This window comes from Ctenopharyngodon idella, chromosome 10 (genome assembly GCF_019924925.1).
Source record: "Ctenopharyngodon idella isolate HZGC_01 chromosome 10, HZGC01, whole genome shotgun sequence".
NCBI classification, from domain to species: domain Eukaryota; kingdom Metazoa; phylum Chordata; class Actinopteri; order Cypriniformes; family Xenocyprididae; genus Ctenopharyngodon; species Ctenopharyngodon idella.
In genome coordinates this window covers 10,322,678-10,347,409 of record NC_067229.1, presented here as the reverse complement: position 1 = coordinate 10,347,409, position 24,732 = coordinate 10,322,678, and the positions used below count along the sequence as shown (strand labels likewise).

At 39.0% G+C, this 24,732-nt stretch overlaps 2 protein-coding genes across 5 annotated transcripts in view; one reads left to right on the top strand and one right to left on the bottom strand.

Moving 5' to 3' along the window:
* shdb (Src homology 2 domain containing transforming protein D, b) overlaps positions 1–14,057 on the top strand; it is a 28,617-nt gene extending 14,560 nt beyond the window's left edge. Inside the window, exons 5-8 of one of the 2 annotated variants that reach the window (XM_051909856.1) lie at positions 6,207–6,284; positions 8,367–8,532; positions 10,757–10,876; positions 13,050–14,057. In XM_051909856.1, the coding sequence (XP_051765816.1) occupies positions 6,207–6,284; positions 8,367–8,532; positions 10,757–10,876; positions 13,050–13,236 (551 nt within the window). In that variant the 3' untranslated portion in view covers positions 13,237–14,057. The remainder of the gene's footprint in view (positions 1–6,206; positions 6,285–8,366; positions 8,533–10,756; positions 10,877–13,049) is intronic. The other variant, XM_051909858.1, reaches the window with a different exon arrangement.
* A 5,188-nt stretch (positions 14,058–19,245) lies between these two features.
* s1pr3a (sphingosine-1-phosphate receptor 3a) lies at positions 19,246–24,132 on the bottom strand. Of its 3 annotated transcripts, none has more exons than XM_051909860.1 (2): positions 23,754–24,132; positions 19,246–22,678 (listed from the first exon to the last, which is right to left on the bottom strand). In XM_051909860.1, exon 2 carries the CDS (start codon positions 22,568–22,570, stop codon positions 21,371–21,373), a length of 1,200 nt encoding a protein of 399 aa, XP_051765820.1. In that variant the 5' UTR covers positions 22,571–22,678; positions 23,754–24,132; the 3' UTR covers positions 19,246–21,370. The 3 variants fall into 3 exon arrangements, with proteins under 3 accessions (XP_051765820.1, XP_051765821.1, XP_051765819.1); XM_051909861.1 differs by having other exon boundaries at positions 23,914–24,132; XM_051909859.1 differs by having other exon boundaries at positions 23,675–24,130.
* Between the last annotated feature and the right edge of the window lie 600 nt (positions 24,133–24,732).

Sequence of the window (24,732 nt, the reverse complement as noted above, 5' to 3'; positions counted from 1 at the left end):
TTTACATGGTGTAAATAGAATCTATCGTTATTCTCACTTAGTGTAAACAGCATATTGTTAAGAAAAGGCTGCTATTGTCACTTAGTGTAAATACAATATATTGCTATTTTCACTTAGTGTAAATAAGCATCTACAGCTGTTTTCACTTAGTGTAAATAGCATCTATCGCTAAGAAAATATGCTATTGTCATTTAGTGTAAATAGAATATACAGCTATTTTATCTACAGCTATGTTCGCTTAGTGTAAATAGCATCTAATTGCCTTTCACAAATTCGCATTTTTGTAGTTTACACAGAGACGATACTGGTATCATTTTCGAAAACTTGCACTTTGAACCCTGTTTTCAAAAGATAGCGTTTTCAGGCCCTGAAAATGCCGTTGTCCTGTAAAAGTACAGATAAAAAGTTTTAGGTTTTTAGTTGAAAATAGTGTTGTGTAAACGTCCCCTTAAAAGCAAAGTAGCAAAATGTGTCACTATCAGAAGTGGCCCTAAGGGGGGGAAAAAAGATTTTCCCAGCTGTTTGCCATGCTTTTTAGTGCAATCACTCAATGTAATGTCATATAAAACATGTCCCAAACTCCTTTGCTTGTGTGTTGACATACCTTCACAACAGATGGTTTTGTTTTATTTGCATTTCAGCTCCGTTTTCAGTCTCAGTTCGGTTGTTAAAAGTGTGACGATGACGGTAAAATCTTGGCCGCATTCCAGTGAGTCTTAATTAGGCCATTGCAAAGCTGTCACTATCCACTCAATTACCACAATCATTTAAGCCACACGGCCGGCCGGCACGTCCCTCAAGCCTCTCTGCACTCATTACCACGCTAATCAACCACTGAGATGCATTCAACAGCACGCCACCAACCGTAGATCATCGAGTCACACCAGCAGAGGATGTGAACGCTGATGTAGCTGTCTGTCATTTTGTCCATCAAGGGTTTGTTGGCTTGTATTCTTGAGTTGCTTTTGGGGTTTAAAGGGGTAATGAAGGATTGTACATGAAATCTTTGAATGTAAAATAGACTTGTTTTCAAATGTGTCGCCTTTAAAACTTCTCCCACACTTTTTTGGAGGGCTTCGGCCAAACCGAAGTGCAACTGGATCAGTTGTGTGGAGGATTTGGTCTGGCTGAGTCCTGCTGAGGGAACATGGTTTGTGTGTGTGAAATAGAGAGAGAAAGTGGTGGCTCGCGTGTCCCGGGTCTGTCAAGCCGCTGTAAGCAAGCCCGAGGGAAGCGAGAATGGCTCCTATATCAATTTATTTCCCTCTCTTTCTCTCTCTTTTTCTCTTTGTGACAGTAATGAAAAGGCATGTCCTGGTAATTCGCTCTCGCGCAAATACACTGAGGCAGGAGAGGGAGAAATACATTCGGGCGGGGGATGGAAGAGGGAATATCATCTCACTTAGGAGGAAAAATGAAAGCGAGAGAGGAAAGAGGGCGGTAAGTGGTTTACAGAAGATAAAAAGCTCAGACAGTGGAGCGGAAAAGGATGAATGTAATGAAAGGGGAGAAATGGGATTTTCTTAGCACTGTTTTCCAGTAATTACGTGAACAATAAGTGAGGTAAATAGCACACTAGCTTTATTTGTCATTGTAACCATTATTACAGTCTCTGTGTGGTGTGTGTGTATGTATATATATATATATGTATATATATATGTATGTATATATATATATATATATGTATATATATATGTATGTATATATATATATATGTATATATATATGTATATGTGTATATATATATATATATATATATATATATATATATACATATGCACACATACATATACATATGCACACATACATATAAGTGCTGCCAAAATTAATGCATGCGATTGAATTTTTTTTTTTTTTCCTCAGTTTCACGCATTAAAAATATTTAATGCGATTAACACAGCATATGTTTTTTCCTCTTATAATTTGGCTAGCATTACATAATATGATCGCTCTTATTCATGCAAATGCTTTTAAACCATGCGCCACTTGAAAAACAAGAACTCGCTGTTTGTGAATGTCGTGTCTGTGGCCCTGTTTCCACCTGGTATTAACATGCATTTTGGTCAATTGGATCATAAGTGGACGACACTAAATACAGGTGTTAATGGGGTGTAAAACGTTTTGAGCTTGTCCGCTTTTGACCACATCCAGAGGTAGTTGAAAACGCATTCGACCAGATTTCTCTCGTAGTGGAAACGCTTGTGGCCGAATGCAGTCGAACAGCCACTAAAGACCGGCTTACTCTCTGTCTACTGAAAGAAACATGGGAAGCGTGCTAGCCAGGCGGGATTGAAACTTTGTCAGCTGAAGACCCAAGTTTGGTTTGAAGACGAAAAACGTACCAAGCACAATGTTCTCTCAACATTCCTGATTTCTAACACGCACTCACCGCGTTTGGTCAGCCTTGCGGCTGCTCTTTGTATTTCCGTCGCCTATGGGCACGTTCCTATGTAAATTGCGCAAGCTTATTTTGTCCGTTAAATCGAAAGATCTGAAAAAACCCTTACATTTGCCCGCCCATAGACTCTCCTCTTGAAGAAATCAGTACAGAAGTGGTTGAAAGTTGACAAAAGGGACAGATTAAAATACCAGGTGTAAACAGGTATGTCTCTCTTATCCACTTGTGATCCGATCGACCAAAATGATTGATTTTAATATAGTCTGTATACTAAAAACAGAAAACTTTTCATGAGTTTTGGCTGTCCATTTACACGACAACGGCACAAACTTTTGAAGACGGGTTTCAAAGTGCAAGTTTTTGAAAACGGTCTGCGTGTAACCAACAAAAACGCGAATCTGTGAAAACAATGACGTCATGCACATGCGTATTACATGTTCAGTCTATAGTGTTTCATCGCCATATAATGAATCCATGTCGTGTAAACGTGCCCTTATATGCCTTTATTTTTTGTGTAACTATTTACGGTAAATATCGATACTGATTGTAAAATGCCTGAAAAATGTTGAGATTTATTTAGCTGTATCCCCCAGCCTTAATTGTCACCATTAGCAGTAAAATCTGTGCATGTTAGATGTTAATTGAATCCAGCTACCAAGAAAAAAATCCTCCTAGATGAGTTTTAACAGCGCACATAAAATGCTACCAAAGCATAAAGCGCATTAAGAGTTTGTTTGCACCTTCGGTAATAACATCTGTTGTGTAAATTGAGACTTAATCACAGTTTTCCAGTGATGTAATATCGTTTCTTTTTATGAGATGCTCAAATGAGGCTTTCATTATTCCAGATGGGCTCTCGCACTTAGACTAATATGCCGTCTCGGCACATTTCTTGCCACGGACGCATTTCTCTATAGCCTTGTGCTTTAGTAGTAATGATGTACGAATGGTGTGGCCATCTGTCCCAGCATGATATATTGTAGCCCAGAGATGACCTTTGTGGCGAGTGGCTGGCGCTCTTCAGTGTGGGTTTTTTGCAGGACCGTGGCTAACAGGCACTGATGCACTGCCCTTTGTCAGCCTGACTGGGTCTGACAGGCATGCTGGAACCGCAGGAGTGATAGGACAGTTAATGTAGAGCATTAGAGTCATACAGTGAATGGCCAGAGTGGTCTCAAACCAGAGTAGATAGTTGTGCACCTGTAGATCTATAGAGTTAGAGAACGAGATCTGTAAATCTGTCTGTATAGATCCATTAGGTGTAAGCAGGGAGGTTTTTGATTAAGTCACAATAAAATTATATTTATATATTAGTTAAAATTACAAATATATTAAATTATATAAATATACGGGTGCTGTCAGTCGATTTAAAAATATTAACTAATTAATTGCACATTTTTCTGTAATTAATTGGACCTAACATTAAAGTTTTTAATATATTTTTATATTTTCACATTTAATCTCCAAATTAATGTAGAAACAACATAAAGACAGTATATTTTAAATATTTGATCTAACAGGTTGGAAATATCCAGATTCAAAGCAGTTATCATACTTCAGCCTTCACTGCATAATTTAGATTAAAATATAGATACATTTTTATGAATTTTTATTAAAGCAACAAAAGCTTTTCAGTTAAGAGCAGTGAGTGATTTTCTCTTTCTTTTGTTCTTTGATTAACATTAAAGGGATAGTTCACTCAAAAATGAAAATTTGATGTTTATCTGCTTACCCCCAGGGCATCCAAGATGTAGGTGACTTTGTTTCTTCAGTAGAACACAAATGATGATTTTTAACTCCAACCGTTGCGGTCTGTCAGTTGTATAATGCTTGTCAATGGGAACTCCATCTATAAGAGTCAAAACATGCACAGACAAATCCAAATTAAACCCTGCGGCTCGTGACGACACATTGATGTCCTAAGACATGAAACGATCGGTTTGTGTGAGAAACTGAACAGTATTTATATCATTTTTTTTTTTTTTTTTTTTTTTTTTTTTACCTCTAATACACCACTATGTCCAACTGCCTTGAGCATCCGGTGTGTGAGGTCTGAAAACGCAGTCTGATGACGGAAGTGATCTCTCGCACGTATCCGTCAATGAGTGCATCTGGTGCATTCAGCTATCCCTTTAATGGCAGACTGCAGCAGGTTTATTAGGCTGCTGTCACTTTAAGACCTGCCGCACATGATGCAAATCTGCATCCTATTTTTTTTTCTTACGACCCTTTGTGTTCATTTAAGACTTTTACTTAAGACTGTGCTTACAAGGATACTTGACAAAAATGGGCCTTTTGCCGTAATTTTGTGTGTTTGTCCGTTCAAGCGCAAAAGAGAACTCAATACGACTGGTGTAGGTGGGTAGCACAGTTCGACAGTGGTAAATGCTACCAGCATCATATTCATGTGGTTTGAAGCTTTATTAACGTCCTTACCTGCCTCTACCCTTTAAACGATGCAAATATAGTGTTGATAGCACAATCTAATAAGGTAGCATTATTCGTCAAAACACAGAACTCGTGTGAAGCGGCTTTCTGTGCGCATGAGTCGTGCGTGTCACAGACAGAAGATTCACAGAAGATTCGTGCCAGTACAGCACTGTGTTCTCTTTTGTGTCTTGTCGCTCTTGAATGGTTTAAAAGCATTTGCATGAATTAGAGCGTGATCATATAATGCTAGCTAAAGGATGACGGAATAAAACATATGCTGCGTTAATTGCGTTAAATATTAACATGTTAAACTGAAAAAACGTGCGTGTTTTTGTTTGTGTATAATAATGTTTTAATGTTTTATTTTTTTTTATTTTTTATTTTTTTCTTCCCACTTAGATGCCACAGTCTTGAGGTGTGTATTCCATTTTGTCTTTAGTTGGTTCATTAAGAATTACACTGGATTATTTGTGAAATCATCCAAATTATTGGTGGAATTAGGTGGATTATTCACAGGGTTAGGCGGGTTTGAAGGAGGATTAGCGGGTCCACGCTCTGATTCTGGTTCTCCAGATGGGACCATTGTACCGCGCCAAGCATCAATAATGCACAGGGAGCGGGGCGAAAGAGTCTGTGACATTCTGTCTTCAATAATTCACCAGTCAGCGGGGGGAGGAATGGGTCCGCCTGTTTCTTTTTCCAAACATCACCCAGTCGTGTTCTTTTCGAGAGGGTGCGATGAAGGGGGTGGAAGTGTCGGATGGTGGTCTGTTTATAAAGATGTCACACACCTCCCCTTTGGCCTATTCTTCATCTTGTAATCCTGTTTGAGAGTGTGATGTGCTTGTATGCGTTACAAGGCGCCCCATGTAAGTATGTGAGTTGGGATTGATATGATTGGGGTGCTTAAATATGGAATTTTTGGGCTGATACTTTTACTTTTTGAGTTTTAACCTATGCTAAATAGCTAATTAATTTAAAAAAGACTTAAAAAATAATCTGAGAATAAGATGAATATGGACCAGACCTTGTTTAGTCAAATGTCTCAATGGAACGTACCTCATCAAGTCAAAGTTCTTGTTGTAATTCAGTACATTTTGTGAAAGTATGGGAATTTGCAAGCAGCAAATGTGACTGAAATGCATATTTCTAGCTTAAATGTCACAATGGCCCCTGTTTGAGTGTGTGTATATATGTGGTGTTAATGAGATTTATGGGATTGAGATGGTAATTAGATGTTGAGTCAGCTCTCATATTGCATTTCCTGCCTGATAAGCAACACTGACATCGGTGGATTGTCTCTTTTCTCTGTTATCTGTTTCTCACCATTCTCTCTCTGTCTTTTACTGTCTGCATTACTCATTCTGTGGAGAAATAGATATGAAAGATCTGACCGAGCTGCCATGGCCTCCTCCAGTTGGACAGCTGGAGGAGGAGCCCAACTGTGGCGAGCAAGGTGAACTTTGACCCCTCCTCCCCACTGCTGCCCCTCCAGTGTCCTGCATCTGTCGAGCTCGCTGAGTCACTGTATTTCTAGGAAACTCCCGTTTGCTTCCCATTTGATTTAAGTCACTCCCGTTCAGTGCTGCTCTCATCACGGTAGCATGTGATGAGTGCATGAGGTCAGTTCTGTCGTCCGGTCATGTTTTCACTGGGGATGCACCGATACTATAATTCTACTGATACAAGACTTGTAATTGTTAACTAAAACTATTAAAAATTGTTTTCGTTAATTGAAATGAAGCTGAAATAAACTAAAATATAAATCTTAGAAAATAAATTTAAACTTGAAATTTAGAATGTTGCCTATGTAACTAACTGAAATAAGTGCAAATAGACGTACTAAAAACGTACTAAAAACTGAAATAAAAATAAAGTTACTGTAAACATTAAAAAATACTATAAACTTATCTGTACTGGCCGATACAGATAAGCTTATTGTTTAGCCAATAAATGGCCGATATTGTAATTGTAAACTGTTGTCTAAAAAAATTAAAAGACAAACTAAAATCAGTTGTTTTTTAAATGCGACAAGTGAATTTAGATGTTACAACTTTATAACATATTGCTTGAAAAATGGATATTCATTTTAAGATTTGCGAAAGATTACATTTAATAGTGTTTTTAAAGATTAAAGTGTAACTTTGCCAATTTTTTTCAACCCTATTTGTATTGTTACAATGTCGGTAGTATATGTAAATGAACAATGTTCACTCATTCTCCATGTTACCTGGACAGAGAAATTCACGTTTTTTTGTCAACAAAAGTCCACCGAATGACACGTTCTGGACTTTTGACAGCTCCAGGGCTTTTGTGAAAACCGCTTGTACTTCTAACAATTTCTTTTAGTTTTTTCCCCTCCGTTCATTGTCAGCCAATTGGAATAGTTGACAACTAACACAAACGTTTTTCATCGCTGCATTCTCTCTGTATTTACAATTCTTTGCAGCCTTTAGCCACTTCTTACAACCCATTAGATCCTTCACTGGAGACTGAAAGTAACTCAAAACTAAACGTTCACTCTTTAAATTTTTGCACCCAAGTGAACACCATTATGGCTAAAAGTTTGCAAAGAAGTATTTCCTACTAAATCAAGGTGGTATTTGACTGTGGTCAAGCGTATTCAGAGCCGACTGGTGGGAGTGGCCTTGGATGCCATCCAACAGTGCATTATGGGTGTTGAAGTTTTCCTGTTTGGCAAAAGAGAAGACAACAGTCTTTCTCTAGTCAGGTAGCACCGATTTCACATTTTTTCGCCTTTCCACTGCAGCAAAGTTTTATTAAAAGCCCATTTTGCCAGCAGTGAAGTACCCCTTTAACTTTAAGTGAGCCCTAGATGACGGCAAAGATAATCTAAATGTAAAAATTGAGCATTTAGAATCAAATGCCTACCTAATGAAAACCAATGAGGTACTGATAAATCGTGCATCCCTAGTTTTCACACTTGGTTTGATCCGAACTTCAGTTCGATTAACCTCTTCTATGGATTAGCAGGACTCTTTTCACATTATATTGTTTTGCTCTGAACCCTGGTACATTTGTGTTATAAGTGTGACACCTTAATTTCCTGCAACCTTCCTGTTTTATTACTCTTCGTTGCCCTGGTTTAGACTCCTCCTGCTTTGCATATCCACTTTTCTTTTTTTTTTTTTTTTTTGGACTGTCTTAATCAGGCATAATGCAACAAACTTATTTGTTTAATATCAGATATATGGAATGGAATTTCTGACCAATGACATTTCACAATAGTTGGCACAACTCAGCAACATGACAGTTGTCTGATTAAAAATTCTTGTTGCTCATCCTGTTGCATTCGCACTATGCCACAAACCACATACATCATTTGAACCATATAACTGAGACTAACATGAAAGAGTTTTATCAATTGTCGGTTTGTTGCGTCATTCCTGGTTGGGACCCAGTGATGGAAAAGCTACTGTGTTTTTGTTTTTCAAACAACTATCTTTAATCACTTTTGCACTGCTGTTTGATGTTGAATTAAGTCTTTTTTGTCTCTATCACTGTGTCCTTCATACAGTGCAGTTTGAGGGTGCGGAGTGGGACCGTTCCTGTTCTCCCACAGAACGCCTGAGGTGTTCCAGGCCTCTGCAGACCACAGGCAGCATGAAGCTACGCAAGCCCAGCGATCCTCATTCCATGATCGGGGAGAGAGTGGATCCCACCCTTCCCCTGGAGAAACAAGTGTACGTCCAACATGTCGCCACAAACCATTAGAGGTTTGAAGAAAAAAATTGAGAGGACGAGACAGCTAAGCTAAAAAAAAAATGCCACAGTTAGAATGCTATCCTATAATGCATCTTGTGATTTGCTGATCCTCGTGTCATTCCAAACTTGTATGTGCTTGCTTGCTTCTGTGGAACATGAAAGAAGATATGGTGACAGAATATACAGTTTTGACATTTTCAAGATACTAACTGGATGGTCTCACAGTGTAATGTCTCGGGCCTTTGGGAACGTCAACAGTGTGTGTTATTATTTTATGACTTTGAGAATGATTTATGATGGCGGTGTGCATGGTTACTCCATTAGAAATTGCAGTCAAGTGCGTCCAAAATATTGCTACAAATTAGTCAGCTGTTCAGGATACAAAATTCCCCAGACACATCACCCTCAGTTAGACAGCAGCTGGGGTCTCACGGGGGACATGCCACAATAGTCACAAACATACTAACTCTCAAAATATTTATTGGTGTCATATTCCACACATTTGTAGTATTATGAAGTTAGTTAAGGTTTCTTGCACCAAAAGCCGTGGTAATTTAGGTTTTTTTTTTTTTTTTTTTTTAGGAACATTTTCCACCTGGACCCTTAGAATTAAACAACCTGTTTGTGAATGTTAGAGATCTGCAAAATTTTAAAGATCACGATAAAGTGCGCAATTAATGGAGTTATTGCGTCTCATTTCACTGCGTGAAATCTACATACAAATGTTTTCAAGAACAAATCAGGATTCATCAATAACTTTCGTTCTAAAATGCATTCTAAATTCATGAAAAATGTAGGAACAACTGAAACCACTTTTACGCAAAAATTACAGACTCTTGGTGGCCTTAAACGTTAAGATGAAATTTTAAACAAGATCATAGAAATTAAATGTGTGTGTGTGTGTGTGTGTGTGTAAAAGAATAAGAAAAGGTGCATTATTGCATTATAGCTCAAGCTGCAAGGTGTGTGTACATGTGTACAGCTGGCTAATCAGAGGTCTGTAATGTGTATATAAAAGGTGTTTGTTGCGTTTGAACTTGTTCAAATCTTGATGCACGTGCTCTCAGGCAAGAATGCGTCTTTAGAGAGTGTCATGTTTGCCGAAAGTGACGAAAGAAAGCCCTTATGTGGACATGGTTTGGGTGTGTTTTATGGGCAAGCGGTCGCTTATTTAGAATACTCAGAATTCGTCAACATTAGAAGAGGTTAAGAATAAATTCATGTGCGTATGCACGTGTTGTGAATTAGGCGGAAAGTTTTTGTGAGAAGTTCAAATGTGTGTATAAATATGAATAGTGTACGCAATTATTACTGAATAAGACCCAATGTCTCCCAAAAGATAATCGATTCTGAACTGCCTGAAACGAGTCTTCAGTAATTCCAGTCATACCTCGTGCTCGACCTAGGCAAATTTATAACAAATTTGCTTAATGCCAGCCTATGGTCTTCATTGGCTGCCCATGAATAACATCTACTTCGACCCGCCCTCAAACACTGTAGTTGTAGCCGAGGCCTGGAAAAGGTTTGTGTTGTTGATATGTTGAGAAGACGCTGTTTTCAGTGCTGCCAATGCAAATCCTTGCATGCACTTCCAAAGGATGAGAACCCGGGCTCGTTACGTTTCCGACACGCTGTAAGCGGTAGACCAATCACAACACACTGAGCCGTCTGACCAGTCAGAGCAGAGTACACCAATCACAACAGGCTGACACTGCATCTGAAATAGCAGTGTCTGAGTAGGTACTACATTTGAATTTGAATTTACTTTCATGACCGTTAAAAAAAGTATGTTCTATATAGTATGAATGAAATTCTGAGGTACTACATCCGCCATGTTGTTACTGTCATGTGACCTACCAGCGTCAGTTGTCGCTTCACTGCCATTTATAAATCCCCTCCAGTGGCGTCATGAGATAGTAAAGTGTGCATCGAATCAATCTTGGTGGGAGTAGTAGGTCATCCGTGTTCTTCTCGCCTACTGTTTTTCCAAATGCTATGAATTTGTGAGAAAACAGGTGTTGCTGCAGTGTATGTTTATGAGAAAATTAAAATGTTGTAAACCTGTTCTTTAACAAAATTAGGAACCTTTAATATAGCATAATAGGGGCACTTTAAGACTTTGATTTGCTGACCTCTTTGCCTGTGAAATGGCTTTGATTTGTAAACATCATGGTTTTGACATCACATCCTGTTGTCTTTCAGATGGTATCATGGCGCTCTGTCACGCTCGGAGGCTGAGTCTCTACTGACCCTCTGTAAGGAGTGCAGTTATTTGGTGCGAAACAGCGAGACTAGTCGCTTGGACTACTCCCTCTCTCTGAGGTACAGCACTGCACCTCTTTATCCCTCCAACACAGCCACATTTTATTTCTCCTTTCCCTCCATTACCGTTAAATGAAACAAGCAAATCTCATCCCCATTACCCCATTCCAGCTAATTGCCATGTGTTTTGCTTCATTTGTGTCTAGTTGTCCGAATCTTAGTTGTTTTTGTTCTTCATTCTCACCTACAATTATTTTTTCACCCATCAGAAGTTCATCTTTTCAAAGAAATTGCTTAATATTTAATATCATTTTGTGAATTTTATATATGTATACCTTACAATAATTTCCATTATTTTAAATTACAAAATAATTATATATAATTTTGTGATTTAATTTTTTTTTTATATATGCATAACTTACATTTATTTCCTGCATTTTTATAATATGTATAATATAATTTAAAAACACAATATTTATTGAAAGTCACATCGTAGACTCAAGTTTGTGTTTTTAAGCATTTTTAAAAAAAATTGCTTTAAACAATAGCTGTAGTAATACAGTATAATTTATGTGATCTATGTATGTAATATTACTATTAACTGTTGTTTGGTTACAATTATTAATAATCACTTTTTTGTAAAGACTTTGCCTGCTGTCATGTGACTTTTTGCCATCAGTGTTGGGCAGTATTACTTAAATTAGTCTATCTCACATTAATCTCACATTTTAAAATGTTTTTCTATTGTTTTACTGTTTTATCACACTGATTATTTTTCTCATCATTTGCACACTGATGTGCTTTTCGATAGGCTATTAGCTAGAGCGATAGTGCTTATCTGGTCAAATCTCGCAGCTCTAATTACCGTCTTGATCCAGAACCCCTGGTCCCCCTCCTCTTTCTTCTTTTTCTTTTATTCTCCCCGAGCTGTAATCAGGCAGGTGAACAGCTCTTCAGTTTACAAAGCTGCTCCTGCCGGCGTTAATGAATATGAATGACCCGCAGAAAGCCGCAGACACAAGCGGGAGGCCCTTCACACACCTGAACACACTCAGTAATCACACACGCCTTGTAATGCAAGTGCACACTTCATAAGTCATGGGCAAAAACACTACAGAACACATTCAACAACATGCTGGGACTTTGTTCACACGAAATCAGATTTTTACAAGCCCGATCCAAACCACATTCGTACAACAGCATCTGACAACTGTGGGAATGAATGAAAGGTGCTGTCTGATGTCATAATGCTGTACGCCAACAGCCTTAGAGGACTGAGCCAAATCAAAGTGACAGCGACTCAGCATAGAAAGCTTTGAATGAGCCGCCTTTGAGATTCACAGGCTTTAAATTGAGCTTATAAGTGACTCTGTTCGTCACGTACCAGGTAGATAATACCTTTTTGGAGACGACAAGCTCCTTGAACACGTTAAGTCTTGAATTTCAATGTGCCGCTTCAGCGTTAGCTTGAATTTTAATAGGGTGAGAAAGATGTTCTCAGCCTTCTTGTGTTTTTATTCACACTTATTAAGGTGAATTGTACAGTACAGTATAATGACAGCCTCAAACTAACCAATTACTTCCTGTTTCTATACATAGAAATCCAGCAGTTTGTACTGAGCCGTCTTAAAGGGGAGGTCTAGAATAATGTTAACACTGGGCCGTGCTGAAGTTATTATATTCTTACACATCACTCAGATTGTCCTATTTATTGTAGGTAGTCTTTTGTTCACCGGTGACCCAAATACGAGATTCACAGTCCCACCCTAGGGATCATGTTATATTAAAGCTGTCAAGTCACGATAAAATGGAATATTTCTAATGTTTAGTTTGTTGTCGTCTCTATTACAGATCTTTATTTCCTAAAAAAAAAAAAAAAAAAAAAAAAAAAAAAAAAAAAAAAAACAGAGCAGCATGGCACTATGACTTAACGATACTATAAGGCATTGGTACTTTTTGATTACCATATTTATATACCATGGTACTGTAAAGAACTTAAAAAAAAAAAATACCACAATACTGGCATGGCATCATAGTAGTATAAAAAAATGTTGTATTAGTATTACCATGATTTATTTTTATGGTAATGCCTTGTTTTTTTTTTTTTTTTTTCTTCAGGCTTTCTTTTAGAACAGCAAAGTAATGTTTTTGTTTTGTTGAAAGCATTTTCAGGCTTATTTTTGTTGCTTAACATGCCTGAAGATTAATAGTGGTTTTACATGTTCTTTTTCAGGAGCTGCCAGGGTTTCATGCATATGAAGTTTAGCCAGTCCAAAGATGGCCGCTATATCCTGGGCCAGAACAGCCCTCCGTTTGACACCATCCCTGAAGTGATCCACTATTACACCACACATAAACTCCCCATCAAAGGAGCTGAACATTTGTCCCTGCTCTTCCCTGTGCTGGTTCAGACTCTCTAAATTTTTCAGAGCACTGCAGTGCTATGGGCGAAACAGACGGCAGAGGTATATGCCATTGGGAATGAAGAGTTCTTGGATTAACATTCAACAAATTCAACAACGATGTACACCAACTTTTGGGTCCCTCATGTCTTTAATTGTACAGAAGCATCTGGTTGAGGACACAAACCTTTACAATAGATACTTCAGATCCATTTACAGTTAGATCTTTTCACATGCCAGTTCACATACTTGTTAATAATTCACCAAATTAACCTTCTGTGAACCGTACCAGACTGGTGGCAGCGAGACCTGTTGCTTGTCTTCAGTCGTCTGCCTTGTAATTCTCCACTGGGATGGTGGATTAGCCACTGCTGATGTTTATTGATCGATTAGCAGCCTCTTAGGATGAACAGACGAGTCTCCACTCTTTTATAGCTGCTATAAAACACATTTCCACACGGCCGTTTATGACTATCCTCTCTTTAAAATTTGTAAAGCTTTTTGGTTCTAGTAAGACCATTGAGACCACACACAAATGGTTCACTCAAGACTGTAATCCTTCGAAAACCAGTTTAATTCTTACATTGTCTTTGTTAGACCTCAACTTTGTTGGTGTGGCTGGTCGTAGATCAGTGCCTGTTGGCAAATTTTCATGTTGGGGACAGTAGCTGAAACCAACTGATCAAATGATTGATGTGATGTTTGAATCATGATCACTCACAGAGATGTTCCTGTAATTGGTATATTAGGTCACAGATACAGTAAAATGCTGAACGTGTTTCTTTAACTCCTGTTTGTAAACTGATTTACATGTTATATAATAAACTTTCTAAAGAGAATGCTAGTAGTTAATAACAACTGATGCTTCAAACTATATCAAAGTCCCTTTAAGACAAGTCATTTCACTCAGCGGCCGTCTTTGAAACACCTCTTGGGCACGCAAGCAGCTCCTGTCTCTTTGAATGATGAAACATCAAATTCGCCAAAGCTGTTTGCCAAGCTTTCGATTAAATTTCATATTTGAAATCGCCAATAAAATCTGACAATAACAGTCTCATAAATTTTGTTTCTAAACGCTCAAATCATGACAAAAAAGTGGTATTTTTCAAGCTGGATCAAGCTAATGCGCATGCGCAGTCCTAAAGTGAGCGTCTCTTGTGTTTCATTTCGGAGGCGCTAGTCTGACTGTTTCTATAGGAACCGGAGCTTCTAACAGCCGCTGCAGTGACTTTAAAAGGCGGGACTTATTCCGCCATATTGCGCGTTGCACAATCTCCCATTCAAAACAATAAAGAGTTATGCTTCTTGTGTTATTCTATGGTCTTTGACTGTATTTCATGTCAGTTGCTGACAGTTTGAGATATAGACAAGATTTTTGTATGTTTTTACATTTGTATTTTACATATGCAAAACCCACCACCTTGTTTACTAGGTTGTTCTAGGTGGCTGCAATGGAGTTCTGGGTAGTACCGTATTGTTCCGAATATAAGACGATGTTTCTTTCTTAGAAATACATCTTAAACGGGTTCATCTTATATTCAGGATCTAGACTTTTACATGTCAATAATACACCCGCAACAATAGGTGGCGCCAATTACTAGCAAAATGAGTGTGCCAAGAAATACGGTATGTCAGAGTGTAATGTTAGGAGATCCTAAAAACGCTGAAGGTCACCGTCTAAGAGCCACGTGACTGTCATGTTTACATTCCTCGCTGACTGGACCAAACTTCTCCCGTACGTGATTTTAAAACGTAAGGTACATTTCAAAATTACAATAAATATCACTTCTACTGTTAATTAAATTTTGGTAGGCTAAATGGTTTTCAAAAAATTAGATGGATAACCTAATTGTTACATAATTCAGATAGGCTGCAGGTTATTTTTATGGTATGCCAAAAAGTGTTTATTTTTAAATATGATTGTTGGTACATTTTACCAGTCTTTACCATACTTTAAATACAAAAATATGAAAAATATGCGATATGGAAAATATTTTCAAATGAAAGCATTTTCTTTATAAAAATTGTTTATAAAATACAAGGTTTGATATTCAAAAAGCCTTTTTCCAAAAGGTACATCTTGAAAAAGGGTGGGGGGTGGTCGTCTTATATTTGGAACAATACGGTATATAGGATGTTCTAGGCAGTTCTGGGTAGTTGATAGTGAGTTCTTGGTAGTTGGTAGGGTGTTTTGGGTGATTTACTAGGGTGTTCTGGGTGATTTTTAGGGAGTTCCAGGTGGTTGCTAGGGTGTTCTGGGTGGTTGCAAGAATTTTCTGGGCAGCCATTAGGGTGTTTTATGTCATTGGTAGGGGGGTTGTGGGATTTTGCAAGGGTGTTCTAGATGGTTGCTAGGTTGTTGCATAAGCCAAAAGTCTCCACCCCTAAGTCTCCATTATATTCTGGTCTCTAAATATGGCTCGAAAATCATTCAATTTTCGTCTTAATATATTTTTTTGTCTGTTTTATTATCTGACAGACAATCAAGTCTGATTGCTTAAAAAAGTAATCAGCATGTAGTAACCACAGATAAGCAGTTGTGCAAATCCTTAAACCCCAAGTATGAGCTATAGTCATTTGGTCAGCATTGTTGTTTTAATGTACTTTTAAATAAATTGGAATTTGAATAGTCATATTGATATCGTAGCAAGCACCAGTAGTCAATTTAATTGCTGTAGCTTGCCATGCATATTACTTTAATAGCTTCACATTGCTTATTATCAAGAGACAGAGAAAATGGTGTTGAGATTGACAGAAAGATGTGTTAATGGTTACTATACGTGTGTTTTATCCTGGGACTACATGCCACGCACGAAAAGATTGCAAAGATTGAACGTTAAGCACGAGTGTGAACATTTTGCTTTTCCCATTGCAGCCCACAGAAGGCCGTCTTCCTAAATCAGGCGGTGTTTGTGTGTTCATGTGTGTGCTTCCTCATTATCTCTGTTCTGCCGAAGCGAAGCGTTCTGGGATTGCTTTCATTACACTGCCAAATGAAACAGCGGAGAATGATTACTGGTGTGACTGGCGGAGAAGGTGGTTCGGATCAGTCCTCGTCCCTCCAACTTCAGTAAGGAAGACGGTGAGATAAAACGAGGGGAAAATTAAGGGTTGTTTGCAAGCACATTTTGCCGCTTTTTTAATGCAATAACATTTTGATGTGCTTCGAGATGTCTATTACAATTTAGGATATGCCTCGCCCTTGTGCATATTTGGCAGCAGATGATGATCTATCAGATGCGCTCACTGAGAAAGACACCTGCGATCACAACAGAGCCAGGAATAATTTCACACTCAAACCACACCAATCTCGACCAAGCCCTAAAACTCGCAATCCTACAGCGGATGGCATCTAATGCTAGTGGCTTCTGCGTTGGCTACTGGTAACGATTGTTCCCAGCTGCTCTGACACATATCCAGGCATGTCCACATGTGCGTCTCGAGCGCCTCGTATCACATTGTCCGAGACAGACACATTAATCTCGCTCAGACATTCCACAAACAGGCACGCACTCACTCTTTGGAGGGAAAGCCGTTTCGACAGGTGTGTCGGCTAGACTGTAACCAGAGATCGGTCAAAATTTTAACAGCTGAAACTGGGGGCTCATCTACTGTGTCAATACCTCAAAAGCCCTACGACGTCTTCCTCACAATGAACACTGCGCTAATTCCTCTGGTAATTAGGCTCTTACTAGTCATGGAATAATTAGGTCTTACAAAGAAAGGCATTTCTCAGCCGCAAGCTTAGACAAAAGCCGAGCAGTGAAAAGGGGGCCCAGATGTGCACCGAAGGGTGGAAAAAAATCAACATCATTCACAAGGGCTGCCGTCATTATCGTGTTACCAGCGCTCAAGCAAGGTGTCATCTGGATTTCATTATGGTGAGGACTGGCAACTTATACCATCTGTTAATTTACTGACATCTGACCTTTGAACCCTCCTCCCGTCCTTGTAGGCAGCTGGCCCAGATAAAGTCCTCATCTTGGAGAGCTTATCTCCTAAAGCCCCGTCAGATGCAGCTCGCATACGGATGCAGCTGAAGGCTATTGTAATGGATTGAAAAAGACCGGGATCTGGGGAGGACTGAACGTATCCTCGGCTGTACTTCAGAGGATAAGCATAGATGATCCTCAGATTTCCAGGTCTCAGAATCATAATTCAGGTGTTCGTGTGATGTGATTAGGCCAAGTAGGAATGCTCCTGGTTCAATATCCTTGGTCCTGAGCCAAGATTCATATCAAACAATCATAGGCCAAACCCTATGCCTAACCCAAACTTACCCCTAAAAGGAAAGGAGCAATGGTTCTTGTGAACCCTAGACTTTCAACCAAGCCATACAAGTAAGCAATACACCTTAGGATCTCATTGGTGGAAGAATACATATATTTATCACTGTTGACAAATTTGCAAATAATTGTGCCTCTCGCTCAGAGGTGTCCAGTCCTGCTCCTAGAGCAGGGGTGGGGAACATTGATCCTGGAGGGCCACTGCCCTGCAGAGTTTCGTTCCAACCCTGAAAAAAACATTCACCTGCCTGTAATTTTAGTAATCCTGAAGACCTTGATTAGCTTGTGCAGGTGTGTTTGATTAGGGCTGGAGCTAAACTCTGCAGGACAGTGGCCCTCCAGGATCAACGTTCCCCACCCCTGTCCTAGAGGGCCACAATTCTGCAGAGTTTAGCTCCAAAACACCTGCCTAGACCAGTGGTTCCCAAACCTGTGCTGAAGGACCCCCAGCACTGCACATTTTGTATGTCGCCCTTATCTGACGCACCTACTTCAGGTCTTGCAGTCTCTAATGAGCTGATGAACAGGGATTGTACATCCCTGTTTTAGCTTGTCACAAGGGCAGTGCCCTCGAATGTACATTTTTGTCCCTTACCTACCTCATAAAGAACTAATATGTGGTCTTTAGGAGTAGATAAGCTGCAATTGTGTACCTTTGGGGGTACTGGCCCAAAGGAAAGCTAAAAGTACATTTTTGCGTTATTTCTGCTAGTGAAGAACAATCATGCATTTTAGTATTCCACCATTTCGTTGATTTTATTATTCATTTTGTAAATAGAACTAACATAATTTGGGCACCCCTTCATTGGCACTCGCCCTGTCGAATAAGACGACTGGGCTTGTCACGCTACAGCTTGTCAAAGTCTGGCATCTTAGTTGAAGCATCTTCTCTCCGCTTTTATATCCAATTTGGATCGGTATTTGGTCTTGAGGCAAGGGTGCTGGATCCTGCCTTGCACTAATAAGTACCAACAGTTTTGGCATGATCAATGACAATTTACTAACTCTAATGTCATTCCAAAACTGTATGACTTTCTTGTGTGTAGGACAAAAAAATATTTTTTTGAAAATAAGTGGTGCACTTGTTTTGGACCCCACTGACTTTCATTGTATGGAACCAAACTGTTCTTCAAAATATCATCTTTTGTGCTATCAGTCATACAGCTTTGGAACGACATGAGGGTAAGTAAATTGTGTTTTCTCATTTTTGGGTGAACTTTCCCTTTAAGACTAGGGCTCTAGCTAATGATGACAGTTCTTCACCAATTCCAATCTCAGGTCTTGGTCTAGCAAGCCTGGTCTCGGGCTAATGAGGAGGTCCAACTCCAAATCTTAACCAGAAGTGAACCAAAGAGATTATTATGGCTTCTAGGTCTTCATCCTGACACATTTCCTAAGCAACACACGTACGCACAAACACCTTCTACCTCAGTCAACCCTTGAAAGCTTGTTAAATGTGAACCCTGGTCCCCGAATGGGAGAAAATCAATTGAGTGCTCTCGCATAGGCACATCCTGAGTCGCCAGTCCAGATGGAGGCATTGTTCACATTGAGTGCTGGGCCAAGCAATGTGCCAGTCTGATGTATTCAGCCACAGATACTACCCTCAGCTCTGACAAGCACACAGACAAATGAATATTCTCAATAGTGGCCATCCACAATAGCTCAGTGGTCTGCGCTTTGATCCATTGTGGCAAAGAGCCATTCATTACATGAGGTACAGAGGCACATTGTGTGTGGCAAGTGTGTAATGCCTCACTTTAAAGGATTAATGTCCTCTATGTGTGGCATGTTTATTTCAAGGACTTTGTACAAGGCTTATTGTTGTGTGATGTGGGATGATGTTTGTTTTTGCTCAAGGTTACACATTATAGAATCACACTCAGCCATCACTGTTTGTTGGTGTTGATTCTTCATGGCACTTCAATCGTTTGGTGTGAAATCTCTTGACGAAAGGATTCTGTGATACTGAATGTCTTGTACAGTAGTTTTCAGCTATGGGATGCCAACAGACATGATTTTACCTAGGAAAATGCTTTGGCTCTTGTAAATGAGTTCGATTTGTTTAACATTCTATTTTTTCCCCCTCAACCTGACTGCAAAGATCATGGTGATGGAGAGAGAGAATGTCTACCGCTTAGGGTGGTAAATTACTTGAAATGTCACACTTGTCAAATGCTATAAAAAACATTCTTCAACAAAATGTCATTTGTTCTCGCAATGTTCTCAGTATGAACAAGTCATATTGAACCTCTTTTTGGTAGTAACTGGTAGAATTAAAGGAATATTCCTGGTTCAATACAAATTGAGCTCAATCAACAGCATTTGTGGCATCATTTTGATTACCAGAAAACAAGTATTTTCAATGAATCACTTGGGTTTTGTTAAAACAGCAAAAATCTACAGGGAAGCAATTACAAATAAGTGAATGGGACCAATCTTTGGAGGGATTTAATGCAGAAATGTAAAGCTTATAATTTTATAAAAGCACTTACATTAATTCTTATGTTAAATATTTATTTTTAGAGCTGCAAAGTTTGTCATATGTTTATTTTACTGTCATGGCAACAAAGTTGTCAAAATTGATAACCACACTGAATAAGTAAGCGATTATTTCACACTAAAATCTTAACATGCATATTGTTTGTCTTGTGGCAGTATTATTGAATGTTTACAGATTGGCCCTCTTCACTTCCATTGTGAGTGTCTCATTGTAACCCAGGTTTTGGCTCAAAATTAAGTCGAAATTCCTTCTTTTTTTGCTATTCAACATATGCCACAAGTGCTGTCGACTAAATGGCATGAAGCAGCAATATACCTTAAAGCAAGTTGTCTATAATGCTCTAAGATTATCACTGCTATAGTTAGAATTTACTGCTGTATGGCTCAAAGATTGGTGCCATTGATCATGATTTTTACAGGCAGAGCCATTTATAAAGAGCCTACCATGATGCATCTACCAAGCGACTGTAAATTATAGTGCTTGACTGTATTCATAGACAAAATGTGTGTCTGTTGCCTTCTCATTTGCTCTGTGGCGCAGTATATTTCAACGTGATGCTACAGCTCCCTCTAGTGGTTATAGATAATGTTTACAAGGCAATCTCAACATTAGATTGAGTTGTTTCACACTAATAACACATAATAACACTTGCATTTTTTTTTTTTTTTTTTGATAGTTTTATGTAAGTTAACAAGTACTATTGAGCAAAAAAATATAAACAATTTCAAGACATTCACAACGAAACCACCTCATCTTACATCCTGCCATCTAAACCGATCCACAGAATATTAACCGTAAACATCTTTACTTCTTTTAAACACTCAATTTATGTGTAATGAGTATTACAGATAGCTTGTGTAATAAATAAGAATAGCAAACTATTCAAAATGTTTTTGTCTAGTAATGAACTGTGAGAATATGTTAAAGGTCAGTCTTATATACGGAGTACTATAATAATAAGTATAATACTGTTAAGGCATTTTCCTTCATGAAAAGCTAATATACCATTTTACAAATTGGGTTATTTTGATAGAAAAGATTGCACACCTAAGCTTTTCGAGTGATTACATTCTGTAGTGGCTCTATGTTATGTGCTCATAGCACATGCTCAGTTTCATAAATATTAATACATGTAGAAGTAAATTCAGTTAGTGTATCCTTTGGTCAGCATTTGTTCAATCGTGCTGTGATTGAGTCCGTTGTACCTTTTTTAAATTTCATTGTCTTTTGTATGAAAGCAAATCCAGGTTTTGTAATCCTCAGAGAGCTGAAGAACGCTACATAATTACACAGGAACAGTAGCCAAACATCTTGGGAAATAACAAATTCCCGCTCTTTTGTGCTGACTCCCGTAGTATCTTTTTCAAAACTTTCCCAAAGAGGGAAGCGCCCCAGCTTTAACCAGCACCGCAGACAGTAAGTCACCTGGCCCAGAGGGGTGCGTGACAGCTGGTGGCGACGTGTCCCCATGCTGATGGTGGGAGTTTGACGGGGTAGGAACTTTACTTTGCATCAGGGAGGACTTGGCTGCAACGCTACCTGCCCTGGCCATGCTTGATTTACTGTTCTCCGCAGTTGGAATAACTATTCCTGGGAGCGCCCCCCCTGCCACCGTAGGCATGGAGTCCAGTGGCGTTTCACAACAGCAGCAGCACAGCACACGAAAGAAAGCGGCCCGCATCTCACGGCTTGAAAACGTGTAGATGAGAGGGTTGAGGGCTGAGTTGAGCACTGCCAGAGCGATGAACCAGTCCACCTGATACAGAACCGGGCACCGCTCTGGACTGCATCCCACATCCAGCAGCAGTAGTAGAAAAAGAGGAGCCCAACAGGCCACAAAAACCCCTAGTACTATCACTACTGTGCGTAAAAGTGCGAGTGAGCGATCCGATGGCCGGGAACTCACTCTACGCCCGCTGGACGTCACAAGCTGGTAGATGCGCACGTACAGCACCACGATTGCCGCTAGCAGGGCCGTGAAGACGCTGATGCAGAAGGCTATGTAGCTTTTGTCGTACAGTGGTAGGACAGTGGAGCAGGTGTGGACTCGGTCCAAACAGTTCCACCCAAAGCTGGGCAAAGCGCTCAGCAGGACCGAAACAGCCCAGCAGGCTCCCAGGAGAGCTATTAACCTCCCCCTTCCTGCAGTCTCACATGGCCGCAGGCGAACCATCGTCATGTGGCGCTCGATCCCAATAGCGAGCAAGCTGAAGGTCGAAGCGCTAAGTGCCACAAACATGCTCCCCTCTCGCAGCAGCCACTGGCCAGGACTGAGGAAATAAGTATTGCGGCCAGAGGTGAAGATATTGACCACGTACGCCACTCCAGCTAATAAGTCCGAAAGTGCCAGATTGCCGATAAGAAAGTACATGCGGCTGTGGAATCGCTTGTTGCGCCATAGTGCCAGTAGTACAGTGATGTTCTCCAACACAATCAGAGTACAGATGCAAATCAGGAAGACTGTCTTGCATGTACCAGTGCTTTTTGGTCTTCCCCACTTGCCCGAGTGGTTGTAGTATCTAACTATAATTTCATTCATTCCAGGTACAAACTCGCCATCCATTTTCCACACACTCTCCACTCTTTTGAACAGCAGATGGCGTTTATGAGCAGCTTCCAGTGAGAAAGTTGTTAAAGGGATCCACCACTTCACACATGATTCTTGTAGGACCTAATTACAAAAACAGGGCAAAGCAAACGTTATCTGACTTGACAACAGTAAGATGTGGAAACTGGAAATGTGGTTTAATATGCCTGTAGAAAACTATTTAAACAAGCCTAAGATGGTTTGCTAGTTTTAGCTAGCTAGCTAGTTAGTTAGTTTTAGGTTGTTTAAGCATGACCAAATTCTTCTTAAACAATTCGTCAGACCAGTTTAGGAAACCAACAAACCAGCTTAGGATAATTTAAGATTTTTTTTTTTTTTTTTTTTTTTTTTTTTAAAGAAAGATATGGTGGTTTGCCTATGTTTATCACACAAAGAGTTACGTATGAATATGAAGGATACATGTTATGTGGTTTAAAGAGCTTTTCATGCTAATGCATGAGGTCATTTTTAAATTAATAATACATTATCTATCTATTTATATTATATTAGGCTGTATTATATTATCAGTGACTATTATATGTGTACTTGTTTACTTGAACTTTGATTTAAACTTTGTCGCCACAGAATTAATTTTAAGTTAACATCAGGCATGTAGACACATAAAAAAGTTTATTTTATCCGACATATCACCATGAAGTGTTATGACTTCCACTTAAAGTGTAATGATAACAGTCGGCTATATTTGTATAACATTGGTGTGGTCGTTTGTTGTTTATATTTTGTCATCATACAGCTATTCTTTAAAGGACTGCAACACTTAGCCTGAATTAAAGCACGCTATTGTACGAAAATATAGGCTACATGTTAGCAATACTTTTCAAGATGGCATAGTTAGTTTATAATCTTTCGGTGATTGGGTATTAGTCAATGTCTTCATAAAAAAAAAAGTAAACAAAAAGCTTGTTATTCGAATTTATTATGAGTTTACAGTGATTTGATAAAAGAAATAAGAAATCAATAACGTTCTGTGTAAATGTGTACATTAAAATTATGCCAAATAAGACAGCTTTTCTTTATAAGACTAGCCTATAACTTTTTGAAGTGATGAAACAGACTTACCGGTTATTTATCTGAGAGATGCGCCACATCTTGCGTATGGTTAATAAATAATACAATCTTATGGAGATGAAAGACTTACAACATGTAGGCTCAACGATCAGACGTGTGGAATTATTTATCCTTGAAGCAATTTATCCGCTTTACCCAATTCGTAACGCTTTACATCTGTATTTTAACTATATCCAGGTTTTTGGACCCAAATAGAAGTGCTGACAGATTATTAACGGAAAAGGATTCACCTGCAAGTTCTGATCCTAAACTCTAAACGCGCCTTTCCTCAACATTCCCTCTCATTCTGGGCGGGAACTCAACAACACTTAGTTTTTTTCCAGGCAGCTCCGTCCTGTGTGTTTAGTTCTGGATTTGAGTTTGTTTGGAAAGGGCGCGCGCTAATATCAGACACTGATGATGAAACGTGCACGTGTGCGAGCATCCTCTTATGTTTGTGTTTTTATTTCCACGTCTGTCATTACACTGAGGGAAATTACTGGGTTAAGTCACGCAGAATGACCTAACCCCGCACAAGTCATCATAATGATGACCTCTGGCACCTGACTTAAGCGTACAAGAGTGTTTTACACGCAAGTTCAATTACCAGGTTTGGTTACTCATTGAAATGTACACGCAGTAGATTATTTTATGATTTAGTCAATGAAATGAAGTTGAAATAAGTTAAGGACAAAACCTTTGTTAAATGTAGGCCTATAAAAAAAGAAAGAAAAAAAATATGACTATAACATTTAATTTAGTAGTCATTTACTTCACATCATGATATGATTTTCTTTCTGAATTTTGCTGGACATTTTTTATGTAATATCAAATAATGGGGACTCGAGTATCATAAAAGTAGACTCCATTCGAGTCTGTGATCTACATTCCAAGTCTTCTCAAGTCATTCTTAGCAACACTGCCCGATTTGTGAACGAATCATTCTTTGGAGTCAGACCTTTTCAAAGAATCGTTTGATCCAGTTCACATAACCGGTCCAAATGATTCATTCTCACTATTCAATGATCAGTACTTTTATGATACTTTATGATGATTTTGTGTCCTTTTTG